Source organism: Bombina bombina, chromosome 5 (genome assembly GCF_027579735.1).
Source record: "Bombina bombina isolate aBomBom1 chromosome 5, aBomBom1.pri, whole genome shotgun sequence".
In the NCBI taxonomy this organism is placed as follows: Eukaryota; Metazoa; Chordata; class Amphibia; order Anura; family Bombinatoridae; genus Bombina; species Bombina bombina.
In genome coordinates, this window is record NC_069503.1 from 365,932,996 (window position 1) to 365,946,570 (window position 13,575).

Sequence of the window (13,575 nt, forward strand, 5' to 3'; positions counted from 1 at the left end):
TTTTTTTTTAATCAGGTCTGATATTTTATTTTCTTTAACTACAGTCACCACGGTACCATATGGTTTCTCCTATGCAAATATTCCTCCTTAACGTCGGTCGAATGACTGGGGTAGGCGGAGCCTAGGAGGGATCATGTGACCAGCTTTGCTGGGCTCTTTGCCATTTCCTGTTGGGGAAGAGAATATCCCACAAGTAAGGATGACGCCGTGGACCGGACACACCGTTGGAGAAAGAAATTTATCAGGTAAACATAAATTCTGTTTTTGTGGTAGGTTCATTTAAAGAATACTGAGATTGAAAACACCAAGTTGCTCACTGAGGTGCAGACGTTAAAAAACCTAGACTTAAACAAAGAAAATGTGATTGCGCACTATAAGGATGAGCTTGGAAAGCTACAGCTTTCTTTGTCTGAGAAAGAAAAGTTGCATAAAGAAGTGCTACAAAATTCTTCTGAAAAGGTAGGTGGATTCAGTGATCTGTGTTTTTATGTTATACTTCAATAAAAAAATATGTACAAAAATATACAAACTGATCATCTGTGTTATACTCACCAGATATTTCATGAATTTGCCTACTTTAAACAATTATTTATCCTTTTTATTTTCATCTGAGACTGTGTAGTTTGTATGTACACACACACACATATATACATATGAACATACATACATATACATATAAACATTCACACACATACATATAAACACACACACACACATACATATATACATACACACATGCACACATACACACACATATATTTACACACACACATACATATAACATACACACACACATACATACATGCACACACACATACATATATACATACATGCACACGTACACACATACAGATACATACATGCGCACACACATACATACATGCACACATACACACACATACATACATACATGCACACATACATACATGCGCACACACATACATACATACATACATACATGCACACACACATACATACATACATACATGCACACATACACACACAAACACACAGGTGCAAAAATATCACTATAGTTTACTAGTCGGGTTAAAAGTTACTAGACCACACTCAATGTTTTAAAAAAAAAATATTAAAATATTTATTTATTTTGTTTAATCATCTGGGACTAGCAGAAATGTAAAGCTCTATATATATTTAGGGCTTGATTTATTAAAACTTTTTCATCTATGTGGAGCAGGTTCGCATTAGCGTGAGCCTGCTGCCACATAAGCTAATTAATTAATGCTAATTTTTTTTGTCTTCGCCACCTCAGAATTGGCGAGATCAATCACCCCTTTACTTGCCTGTTCAGGGTTATTGACGTGCTCTGCTCTAGCGCAATTGGGAGCGCTGGAGCATGGAGGAGGGCATTGCACAAGAAACCTCTTATGCAGTGTTAAATTGTGCCATGCAATGAAACATCACAAGTGGCGATTGCAGGCGGACAGGTTTACTACTTGCGAACCTGTCCGCCTGCATATAGCAAATTAAAGGACCAGTCAATATAGTAGATTTGCATAATCAACAAATGCATGATAAGGAGACAATGCAATAGCACTTAGTCTGAACTTCAAATGAGTAGTAAATTTTTGTTAAATAAATTGTAAAGTTATGTCTATTTCCACACCCCCTGTATCATGTGACAGCCATGAGCCAATCACAAATGCATATACCTATATGCAGTGAATTCTTGCACATGCTCAGTAGGAGTTGGTGACTCAAAAAGTGTAAATATAAAAAGAGTGGGCACATTTTGTTAATGAAAGTAAATTGGAAAGTTGTTTAAAATTGCATGCTGTATCTGAATCATGAACTTTAATTTTGACTTGAGTGTCCCTTTAAGCCAGCTCTTTTCTGTTGCTAACATCAATGTTAAAACTTTGGTGACCATTAGTATGAATGGCTTAATCTTTTGAACATACAGAACTTAAAACTGCTTTAATGTTGAATATGCATAGTTAAAGGGACATGAAACTAATATATAAACAATTAATTTCTGCGTTATATGCAAATATTTGTATACACTATATATGTTTTAAATGATAATGTTCAATGTTTTAGAAAAAAAATTCTATTGTTTTGCAGTCCATTCACTTAGCACTTGAAAAGCCTATTGAGAATTTTTAAACTTATCTTACCTGCTCTGCAGTGACTAAGGACAAGTATAAAGGAACTGCTACACTGATCAAGCAATCAGTGTGTAGCATGTAGTAGGGTTAGTGTTCTGATTAAAATACGTACTTTAATTTGTTTCAGGAATTCCATCATTTTTAGTGATAAATAACAGAAAGCAAAACTATAAGGAAACTACACCATAAAATATTTTTTTGTGTGTATAGGGGCAATAAAGTCAGAATTCCACTTTCATGCAATTTTAAACAACTTTTACATTTACTTCTATTATCAAATGTGCTCCATTCTCTTGGTATCACTTGTTGAAAAGCATACCTAGGTAGATTCCAGGGGAGCAATGCACTACTGGGAGATAGCTGCTGATTGGTGGCTGCGCACATGCCTCTTGTCATTGCTTTTTCTGATGTGTTCTGCTAACTTCCAATTGTTCCTTCAACAAAGGAAGCTAAAAGAATGAAGCAAATTTTGATAATCGTAAATTGGAAAGTTGTTAAAATTGAATGCTCTACTTAATCATGAAATAAATATTTTGGTTTTCATATCCCTTTAATTCAACATTGTATGGTGCATTTTTTGTATTCTCTTCCTTTTGCTCTGTATCCCTGTCCCTCTCTCTCTGTCCCTCCCACATAATCTAAAACATTTAATAAAATTTACATTGTTTCATATGGAATTATAAGTGTACCATTTTTTGTGTTTAAGTGGTACCCCTTTTACAGTTGTTTCTTGTTACAGCTTAAAATATATTCTGCTTTGTGCTATAGTTATTTACATTTTTGAAGTGTGTATAAGGCTGTGAGGGAAATGTTTAATGAGGTCTCCATTGATTATTTTAGAAGAAAAATCTTCTGATCTGAATACTTTTATTAAAAATACATTTGTCTTTGTTGGATTCATGAATTGTGTTTTTTTATACTACTATATAGAATCTAAAGCTTTACTTTTTGTGTTTTACTCAGGAGGACGTAGGCTTTTTAAAACAGCAGCTTCGTAAGTTTGAGGATGAAAATCAGGCCAGCAGACAGAAGGCAGTATTAATGTCCAATGAACTAAGTGATGCAGTTACTGTTCGTGATAAAACTATGTCTGATCTACACACAGCTCGTCTTGAGACAGAGAGTGTGAAAAAGCAGCTTGCTGAAGCTTTTGCTCAGCTAAGTTTACGAGAGTTGCAATCGCAGAAGTCTGCTTTCATGGATGAGAAAAAAGAACAGGTAAAGTTGAACTTTATATACACTGAGACAACATTTTTGGAGTAGAACATATTTACATAAGATTTCTATATTACACATATCTTGGCTTGATAAACAGATATAAAATCTATGATCAAGATAAAAGTTTGGAAACCAGAAATGTTTCTTTCGTATAGTGATTTCCCACAAGAACAACAGATGTGGGATTATATTTCTTTCATGTAATTGGCAAGAGTCCATGAGCTAGTGAGGTATGGGATATACAATCCTACCAGGAGGGGCAAAGTTTCCCAAACCTCAAAATGCCTATAAATACACCCCTCACCACACCCACTATTCAGTTTTACAAACTTTGCCTCCTATGGAGGTGGTGAAGTAAGTTTGTGCTTAGATTCTATGTTGATATGCGCTTCTCAGCATTTTTGAAGCCCGATTCCTCTGAGTACAGTGAATGTCAGAGGGATGTGAAGGGAGTATCACCTATTGAATTCAATGGTTTTCCTTACGGGGATCTATTTCATAGGTTCTCTGTTATTGGTCGTAGAGATTCATCTCCTACCTCCCTTTTCAGATCGACGATATACTCTCATATTCTATTACCTCTACTGATAACCGTTTCAGTACTGGTTTGTCTATCTGCTGTATGTGGATGGGTGTCTTTTGGTAAGTATGTTTTTCATTACTTAAGACACTCTCAGCTATGGTTTGGCACTTTATGTATTTATATAAAGTTCTAAATATATGTATTGTACTTATATTTGCCATGATTCAGGTTTTCAGTATATTTCCTTTCTGCAGATGGTCAGTTTCATCTCTGGGAAATGTTTTTTTATGAAAATGTATTTCTTACCTGGGGTATGGTCTCTTTTTCAAATTGACTGTCTTTCGCGGGCAGAATTAGGCTCGCGAGGGCACGCAAAATGCCAAAGTTTATTGCGTCATTCTTGGCGCGAGATTTTTTTGGCTCGAAGTTACGTTCGTTTAACGCAAATTCGTCATTTCCGGCGTCTTAGTTGACGCCGAGTCCTTCACAAGGTTGCATCATCTATGACGTGAGTGTGCCGTTTTCAGACTTTTTTTGCACCACAAAATATTTTCTGTTTGTTGTGCGTCATACTTGGCGCCAAATATTTTGATTATTTGAGACAACATTCCTATTTGCCTTTTGCCTTTTTCTTTGTCAGAGGGCTATGCTGTTTGCATTTTTTCCCATTCCTGAAACTGCCATATAAGGAAATTGATAATTTTGCTTTATATGTTGTTTTTTTTCTCTTACATTTGCAAGATGTCTCAATCTGATCCTGTCTCAGAATTCACTGTTGGATCCCTGCTGCATGATGACAGTTCTACCAAAGCTAAGTGCATTTGTTGTAAACTTTTGGAGATTATACCTCCAGCTGTGGTTTGTAATAGTTGTCATGATAAACTTTTACATGCAGAAAATAAATGTATCCATCAGTAGTAGTTCATTACCTGTTGCTGTTCCCTCAACATCTAATGCACAAGATATATCTGTAAATTTAAAATAATTTATTTCTGATTCTATTCAGAAGGCTTTGTCTGCCATTCCGCCTTCTAATAAACGTAAAAGGTCTCTTAAAACTTCTCATAGAGTTGATGAAATTTCAAATGACCGCCAGCATACTGATTTATCCTTCTCTGATGAGGATCTATCTGATTCAGAAGATCTTGCCTCAGATATTGACACCGACAAATCCTCTTATTTATCTAAAATAGAGTATATTCATTCTTTATTAAAAGAAGTGTTGATTACATTAGATATGGAGGAAACTAGTCCTCTTGATATTAAAACTAGTAAACATTTAAATTCTGTTTATAAACCTCCTGTGGTTATTCCAGAGGTTTTTCCAGTTCCTGATGCTATTTCTGATATGATTTCTAAAGAATGGAATAGGCCTGGTACTTCTTTTATTCCTTCTTCAAGGTTTAAAAAATTGTATACTTTGCCAGCAGTTAGATTGGAGTTTTGGGAAAAGATCCCCAAAGTTGATGGGGCTATCTCTATACTTGCTAAACGTACTACTATTCCTACGGAAAAGAGTACTTCTTTCGAAGATCCTTTAGATAGGAAACTTGAATCTTATCTAAAGAAGGGCTTATTTATTTTCAGGTCATCTTCTTAGGCTTGCAATTTCTTTGGCTGATGTTGCAGCTGCTTCAACTTTTTGGTTGGAAACTTAGCGCAACAAGTATCGGATCATGATTTATCTAGCATTGTTAAGTTGATTCAACATGCTAATAATTTCATTTTTAACTGTCACTGGGGGGGAAGGGAGTTTTGTTCTACAAGATACGACAAGTCCACGGATTCATCCTTTACTTGTGGGATATTATCCTCCTGCTAACAGGAAGTGGCAAAGAGCACCACAGCAGAGCTGTCTATATATATATATATATATATATATATATATATATATATATATATATGACTCCACCCCCCAGTCATTCTCTTTGCCTATACTAAGTGATAGGAAGGGTAAAGTGAAAGAGGTGATAAAATTATAGTTTTTATTTTCATCAAGCAAGACTTTTTTATTTTAAATGGTACCGGTGTGTGCTATTTATTCCCAGGCAGCAGATGGATGAAGATTTCTGCCTGGAGACTGATGATCTTAGCAGTTGTCACTAAGATCCAGAGTAGTTCCCTCAGAATGGCTGAGGAGTACTTAAACTTCAGTGAGGAACGTTTTTCATGCTACAAGCATTGAGGTATGTTCAGTCATTTTTTTATGGAGAGACTGTTATTTCAGAATTGGCTGACAGTATCCCCTTGGGGGAAGGGGTAAGCAGTAATCCTAATGTAAAAGAGAAGGGTATTACTGGACCTGTATGTTGGGCTATAAGAAAGGGTTGACACTGAATATCATAATGTTTGTGAACAAACGATTCTATGTTGGGAGATAAATTAACGTTTTTTTGTGGCAAACGTTTTCATTTATATTGGCAATGGAGGGTACACATGGCTTCAGTTAGACTTGGGTATATGAACCCACATGGCTAGATTTTTAGACCGCTTTGTAGCGGTTCTTGTACAAGGCTGTGAGACATCGAGGTAGATGGGCGGGGCCTATTTTCGCTCCTCAGTTGCGCAGTTGTATTCCCCATGCAAGCAGCAAGCTCCAGCTCTGGTGGGCCTTTCAGGAAAGTTTGGGCCTAATTGAAGGGTAAAACCGATTTTGCAGACCCCTGAGGGCAGGTAGGCGCCACAGCAGGGCTGTAGCGAGGTGCAGGTTTTTTTTTTTTGCTTAATCGTAACGTTTTTCTGTATAACATTTTTTGTACATAAGGGTTAAGTATTCCTTTTCTTGTGGTGCAATCCTAGCTGACAAGTTTGAATACATGTATAATAAAATTGAGATAATTTTATAATTTTAAAGTAATTTTGGTAAAAATGTATGCTTTTTTTCTCTTAAAGGCGCAGTACCGTTTTTTCAGATTATTTTTTCACTAAATAAAGTGTTTTCAAGCTGTTTGTGGTCATTACTAGCCTGTTTTAACATGTCTGACATTTAGAAAAGCCAATGTTCCATGTGTTTAGAAGCCACTGTAGAACCCCCACTTCAAATGTGTCCCTCATGTACTGATAGGGCCTTACATTGCAAAGAACATATTTCAGCTGATAAAAGTATGTCTCAGGATGATTCTCAGTCAGAAGAGAATCAGGTTATGCCATCTACTTCTCCCCAAATGTCACAACCTTTAATGCCCGCCCAAGCGACGGCAAGTACTTCTAGTGCGTCTAATTCTTTCACCCTGCAAGATATGGCTGCAGTTATGTCTACTACCCTTACAGAGGTATTATCTAAACTGCCTGGGTTACAGGGTAAGTGCAGCAGGTCAGGTATTAGAGTAAATGCTGAGCCCTCTGATGCTTTATTGGCTATCTCCGATGTACCCTCACAGTCTTTTTGATTTGGTGTGACGGCCTTTAAGTTTAAGCTTGAACACCTCCGCTTGTTACTCAGGGAGGTCTTAGCGACTCTGGATGATTGTGACCCTATTGTCATCCCACCAGAGAAACTGTGTAAAATGGATAAATATCTAGAGGTCCCTACTTACACTAATGTTTTTCCAGTCCCTAGAAGAATTACGGACATTGTTACTAAGGAATGGGATAGACCAGGCATTCTGTTCTCTCCCCCTCCTACTTTTAAGAAAATGTTTCCCATATCTGACACCATTCGAGATTCCTGGCAGACGGTCCCTAAGGTGGAGGGAGCTATTTTTACCCTGGCTAAGCGTACAACTATACTTATTAAGGACAGTTGTGCTTTCATAGATCCTATGGATAAAAAAATTTGAGGGGCTTCTAAAGAAATTGTTTATTCATCAGGGTTTTCTTCTACAACCTATAGTGTGCATTGTTCCAGTAACTACTGCAGCAGCTTTTTGGTTTGAGGCCCTAGAGGAGTCTCTTAAGGTTGAGACCCCATTAGATGATATTTTGGATAGAATTAAGGCTCTCAAGCTAGCTAATTCTTTTATTACAGATGCCGCTTTCCAAATGGTTAAATTAGCGGCAAAGAATGCAGGCTTTGCCATTTTAGCGCGTAGAGCGTTATGGCTTAAGTCGTGGTCTGCTGATGTGTCATCTAATTCCAAGCTTTTAGCTATTCCCTTTAGGGGTAAGACCCTATTCGGCCCTGAACTAAAGGAGATCATTTCTGACATTACTCGAGGTAAATGTCATGCCCTTCCTCAGGACAAGACAGTTAAAATGAAGACCAAACAGAATAATTTTTGTTCCTTTCGAAACTTTAAAGGCTGTCCCTCTACTTCCTTGTCTGCCTCCAAGCAGGAGGAGAACTTTGCTCAATCCAAGTCAGTCTGGAGACCTAACCAGACCTGGAATAAAGGTAAACAGACCAAGAAGCCCGCTGCTGCTACCAAGACAGCATGAAGGGGCAGCCCCCGATCCGGGACCGGATCTAGTAGGAGACAGACTTTCTCTCTTCGCTCAGGCTTGGGCAAGAGAAGTTCAGGATTCCTGGGCATTAGAAATTGTGACCCAGGGGTATCGTCTAGAATTCAAGAATTCTCTCCCAAGAGGGAGATTTCATCTTTCACATTTGTCTGTAGACCAGACAAAAAGAGAGGCGTTCTTACGCTATTTAGAAGACCTATATACCATGGGTGTAATCTGCCCAGTTCCAAAATTAGAACAAGGGCAGGGGTTTTACTCCAATCTGTTCGTGGTTCCCAAAAAAGAGGGAACCTTCAGACCGATTTTAGATCTCAAAAGTCTAAACGAATTTCTCAGAGTTCCATCATTCAAGATGGAGGCCATAAGAACAATTTTACCAATGATCCAGGAGGGTCAATATATGACCACCGTGGATTTGAAGGATTCGTATCTTCACATTCCTATCCAAGAAGATCATCACCAGTTTCTCAGGTTCGCCTTCCTGGACAAACATTACCAGTTTGTGGCCCTTCCTTTCGAGTTGGCCATAGCTCCCAGAATTTTCACAAAGGTGCTAGGGTCCCTTCTGGCGTTCTAAGGCCGCGGGGCATAGAAGTGGCGCCCTATCTGGACGATATTTTGATTCAGGCGTCAACTTACCATTTAGCCAAATCTCACACGGACATCGAGTTGGCTCTTCTAAGAACTCACGGGTGGAAGGTGAACATAAAAAAGAGTTCACTTGTCCCTCTGACAAGAGTTCTATTCCTAGGAACTCTGATAGACTCGGTAGACATGAACATTTTTCTTACGGAGGTCAGAAAATCAAAAATCTTAACTACTTGCCGTGCACTTCATTCCATTCCTCGGCCATCAGTGGCGCAGTGTATGGAGGTCATTGGGTTAATGGTAGCGGCAATCGACATAGTTCCATTTGCTCGCTTACATCTCAGACCACTGCAGCTGTGCATGCTCAGACAGTGAAATGGGGATTATGCGGATTTATCTCCGCGGATAAATCTGTATCTAGAGACCAGAGACTCTCTTCATTGGTGGTTGTCACAGGATCATCTGTCCCAGGGAATGTGCTTCCGCAGGCCAGCATGGGTTATAGTGACGACGGACGCCAGCCTCTTGGGCTGGGGTGCAGTCTGGAATTCCCTGAAGGCTCAGGGTGTGTGGAGTCCCTACTACCAATAAATATTCTGAAACTGAGAGCGATATTCAACGCGCTTCAAGTGTGGCCTCAGCTGGCTTCGGCCAAATTCATAAGATTCCAGTCGGACAATATCACGACTGTAGCATATATCAATCATCAAGGGGGAACAAGGAGTTCTCTAGTGATGATAGAGGTTTCCAAAATAATTAGATGGGCAGAGACTCACTCACTCTTGCCATCTATCAGCAATATATATCCCAGGAGTGGAGAACTGGGAAGCGGATTTCCTAAGTCGTCAGACTTTTCATCCGGGGGAGTTGGAACTCCATCCGGAGGTGTTTGCAAAATTGATCCATCAATGGGGCACACTGGAATTGGATCTGATGGCATCTCGTCAGAATGCCAAACTTCCTTGTTACGGGTCCAGATCAAGGGATCCTCAAGCAGTACTGATAGATGCTCTAGCAGTACCTTGGTCGGTCACTAGAAAAATTTACCATAAGATATGGCATAAATATCTTTGTTGGTGTGAATCCAAAGGCTACTCATGGAGTAAGATCAGGATTCCTAGGATTTTGTCCTTTCTCCAAGAAGGATTGGAGAAGGGGTTATCAGCTAGTTCCTTAAAGGGACAGATTTCTGCTTTGTCAATCTTACTACACAAGCGTCTGGCAGATGTCCCAGACGTTCAGTCGTTTTGTCAGGCTTTGGTTAGAATTAAGCCTGTGTTTAAACCTGTTGCTCCGCCATGGAGTTTGAATTTAGTTCTTAATGTTCTTCAAGGGGTTCCGTTTGAACCCATGCATTCCATAGATATTAAACTTCTATCTTGGAAAGTTCTGTTTTTAGTTGCTATCTCTTCTGCTCGAAGAGTTTCTGAGCTATCTGCGTTACAATGCGACTCGCCTTCTCTTATATTCCATTCTGATAAGGTGGTTTTGCGTACCAAACCTGGATTTCTTCCTAAGGTTGTTTCGAATAAGAATATTAATCAGGAAATTGTTGCTCCTTCTCTGTGTCCTAATCCTTCTTCTAAGAAGGAGCGTCTGTTACATAACTTGGACGTGGTTTGTGCTTTACTTGCAAGCGACCAAAGATTTCTGTCAAACATCTTCTCTATTTGTTGCCTATTCTGGAAAGCGTAGGGGTCAAAAAGCTACGGCTACCTCTCTTTATTTTTGGCTGAAAAGCATCATCCGTTTGGCATACGAGACTGCTGGACAGCAGCCTCCTGATAAAATTACAGCTCATTCTACTAGAGTGGTGGCTTCCACATGGGCTTTTAAAAATTATGCTTCTGTTGAACAGATTTGTAAGGCTACAACTTGGTCTTCCCTTCATACAAATTTGATACTTTTGCTTCTTCTGAGGCTATTTTTGGGAGAAAGGTTCTTCAAGCAGTGGCGCCTTCTTTTTAGGTATCTGTCTTGTCCCTCCCGCTCATCCGTGTCCTGTAGCTTTGGTATTGTATTCCACAAGTAAAGGATGAATCGGTGGACTCGTCGTATCTTGTAGAAGAAAAGGAAATTTATGCTTACCTGATAAATTGATTTCTTCTACGATACGACGAGTCCACGGCCCTCCCTGTCAATTTAAGACAGATTATATTATTTTTGTTTAAAACCTCAGTCACCTCTGCACCTTTTAGTTTCTCCTTTTTCTTCCTATACCTTTGGTCGAATGACTGGGGGGTGGAGTCAAGGGAGGAGCTATATAGACAGCTCTGCTGTGGTGCTCTTTGCCACTTCCTGTTAGCAGGAGGATAATATCCCACAAGTAAAGGATGAATCCGTGGACTTGTCGTATCGTAGAAGAAATTAATTTATCGTGTAAGCATAAATTTCCTTTTTTTGCCTCAGGATAAAAAACCTAAGGGTAAATCTAAAGCTTCTAACCGTTTTTGTTCCTTTCCACATAATAAGGAACAGAAATTAATCCTTCCCCAAAGGAATCTGTTTCCAATTGGAAGCCTTCATCAAATTGGAATAAATCCAAGCCATTTAAGAGATCAAAGCCAGCCCCCAAGTCTGCATGAAGGTACGGCCCTCATTCCAGCTCAGCTGGTAGGGGGAAGATTAAAATTTTTCAAAGATGTTTGAATCCAATGATTTTGGACCGAATTGATCCAGAGTATTGTCTCTCAGGGGTACAGAGTAGGATTCAGAATAAGACCGCTTGGGAGAAGATTTTTTTTTTTCCTGAAGTGTGTTTCAGACCTGTAGTTATCAGGGGTAATCATGCCAGTTTTGTTTCAGGAACAGGGTCTGGGGTTTTATTCAAATCTATTAATTGTCCCAAAGAAAGAAAATTCATTCAGACCAGTTTTGGATCTAAAGATTTTGAATCGATATGTAAGGGTACCAACTTTCAAGATAGTGACTATAAGGACTATTCTGCCTTTTTGTTCAGCAAGGGCATTATATGTCCACAGTAGACTTACAGGATGCATATCTTCATATTCCGATTCATCCAGATCACTATCAGTTCCTGAGATTCTCTTTTATAGACAAGCATTGCCAATTTGTTTCTATTCCTTTTGACCTAGCGACAGCTCCAAGAATCTTTTCAAAGGTTCTAGGTGCCCTACTCTCTGTAATCAGAGAGTTGGGGATTGCGGTGTTTGCTTATTTGGACGATATCTTGGTACTTGCTCAGTCTTTATGTTCTGCAGAATCTCACACGAATCAACTAGTGTTGTTTCTTCGAAGACATGGTTGGAGGATCAATTTACCAAAAAATGTTTTGATTCCTCAGACAAAGGTAACCTTTTTAGGTTTCCAGATAGATTCAGTGTCCATGACTTTGTCTCTAACAGACATGAGACATTTGAAATTGGTTGCAGCCTGTCAAAACCTTCAGTCACATTCATTCCCTTCAGTAGCTATGTGCATGGTAGTTTTGGGTCTCATGACTGCAGCATCGGACGCGATCCCCTTTGCTCGTTTTCATATGAGACCTCTCCAGCTTTGTATGCTGAACCAATGGTGCAGGGATTATACAAGGATATCACAATTAATATCCTTAAATCCCAATGTTCGACTTTCTCTGACTTGGTGGTTAGATCACCATCGTATAATTCTAGGGGCCTTTTTCGTTCGTCCAACCTGGACTGTGATCACAACAGGTGCGAGTCTTTCAGGTTGGGGAGCTGTTTGGGGATCTCTGACAGCACAAGGGGTTTGGAAATCTCAAGAGGCGAGATTACCAATCAATATTTTGGAACTCCGTGCAATTCTCAGGGCTCTTCAGTTTTGGCCTATGTTGAAGAGAGAACCGTTCATTTGTTTTCAGACAGACAATATCACAACTGTGGCATATGTCAATCATCAGGGTGGGACTCGCTGTCCTCAAGCTAGGAAAGAAGTATCTCAGATACTTGTTTGGGCGGAATCCAGCTCTTGTCTAATTTCTGCGGTTCATATCCCAGGTATAGACAATTGGGAAGCGGATTATCTCAGTCGTCAGACTTTACATCCGGGAGAATGGTCTCTCCACCCAGTGTTTTCTCAAATTGTTCAGATGTGGGGGCTTCCATAAATAGATCTGATGGCATCTCATCTAAACAAAAAACTTCCCAGGTACCTGTCCAGGTCCAGGGATCCTCATGCAGAAGCAGTGGATGCGTTGACACTTCCGTGGTGTTATCAACCTGCTTATATTTTCCCGCCTCTAGTAGTTCTTCCAAGAGTGATCTCCAAAATCATCATGGAGCAATCGTTTGTACTGCTGGTGGCTCCAGCATGGTCTCACTTCTCACTCTGCTAGAAGAGTTTCTGAATTATCTGCTCTTTCTTGTGATTCTCCTTTTCTTATTTTTCATCAGGATAAGGCAGTGTTGCGTACTTCATTTAAATTCTTACCTAAGGTTGTGAATTCTAACAACATTAATAGAGAAATTGTTGTTCCTTCTTTGTGCCCTAATCCTAAGAACTCTTTGGAGAGATCTTTGCATTCTTTGGATGTGGTGAGAGCTATGAAATATTATGTTGAAGCCACTAAAAATTTCAGGAAGACTTCTAGTCTATTTATCTTTTCTGGGTCTAGGAAAGGTCAGAAGGCTTCTGCCGTTTCTTTGGCATCATGGTTAAAGCTTTTGATTCATCAAGCTTATTTGGAGTCAGGTAAAGCCCCGCCTCAGAGAATTACAGCTCATTCTACTAGATCAG

The 13,575-nt window shown here is 39.3% G+C and overlaps 1 protein-coding gene across 1 annotated transcript in view; it reads left to right on the forward strand.

Moving 5' to 3' along the window:
• Positions 1-13,575, forward strand: part of TAX1BP1 (Tax1 binding protein 1) — a 338,069-nt gene that overhangs the window by 144,424 nt on the left and 180,070 nt on the right. The window contains exons 3-4 of the mRNA XM_053715733.1: positions 274-459; positions 3,093-3,347. Of these exons, the coding sequence (XP_053571708.1) occupies positions 274-459; positions 3,093-3,347 (441 nt within the window). The remainder of the gene's footprint in view (positions 1-273; positions 460-3,092; positions 3,348-13,575) is intronic.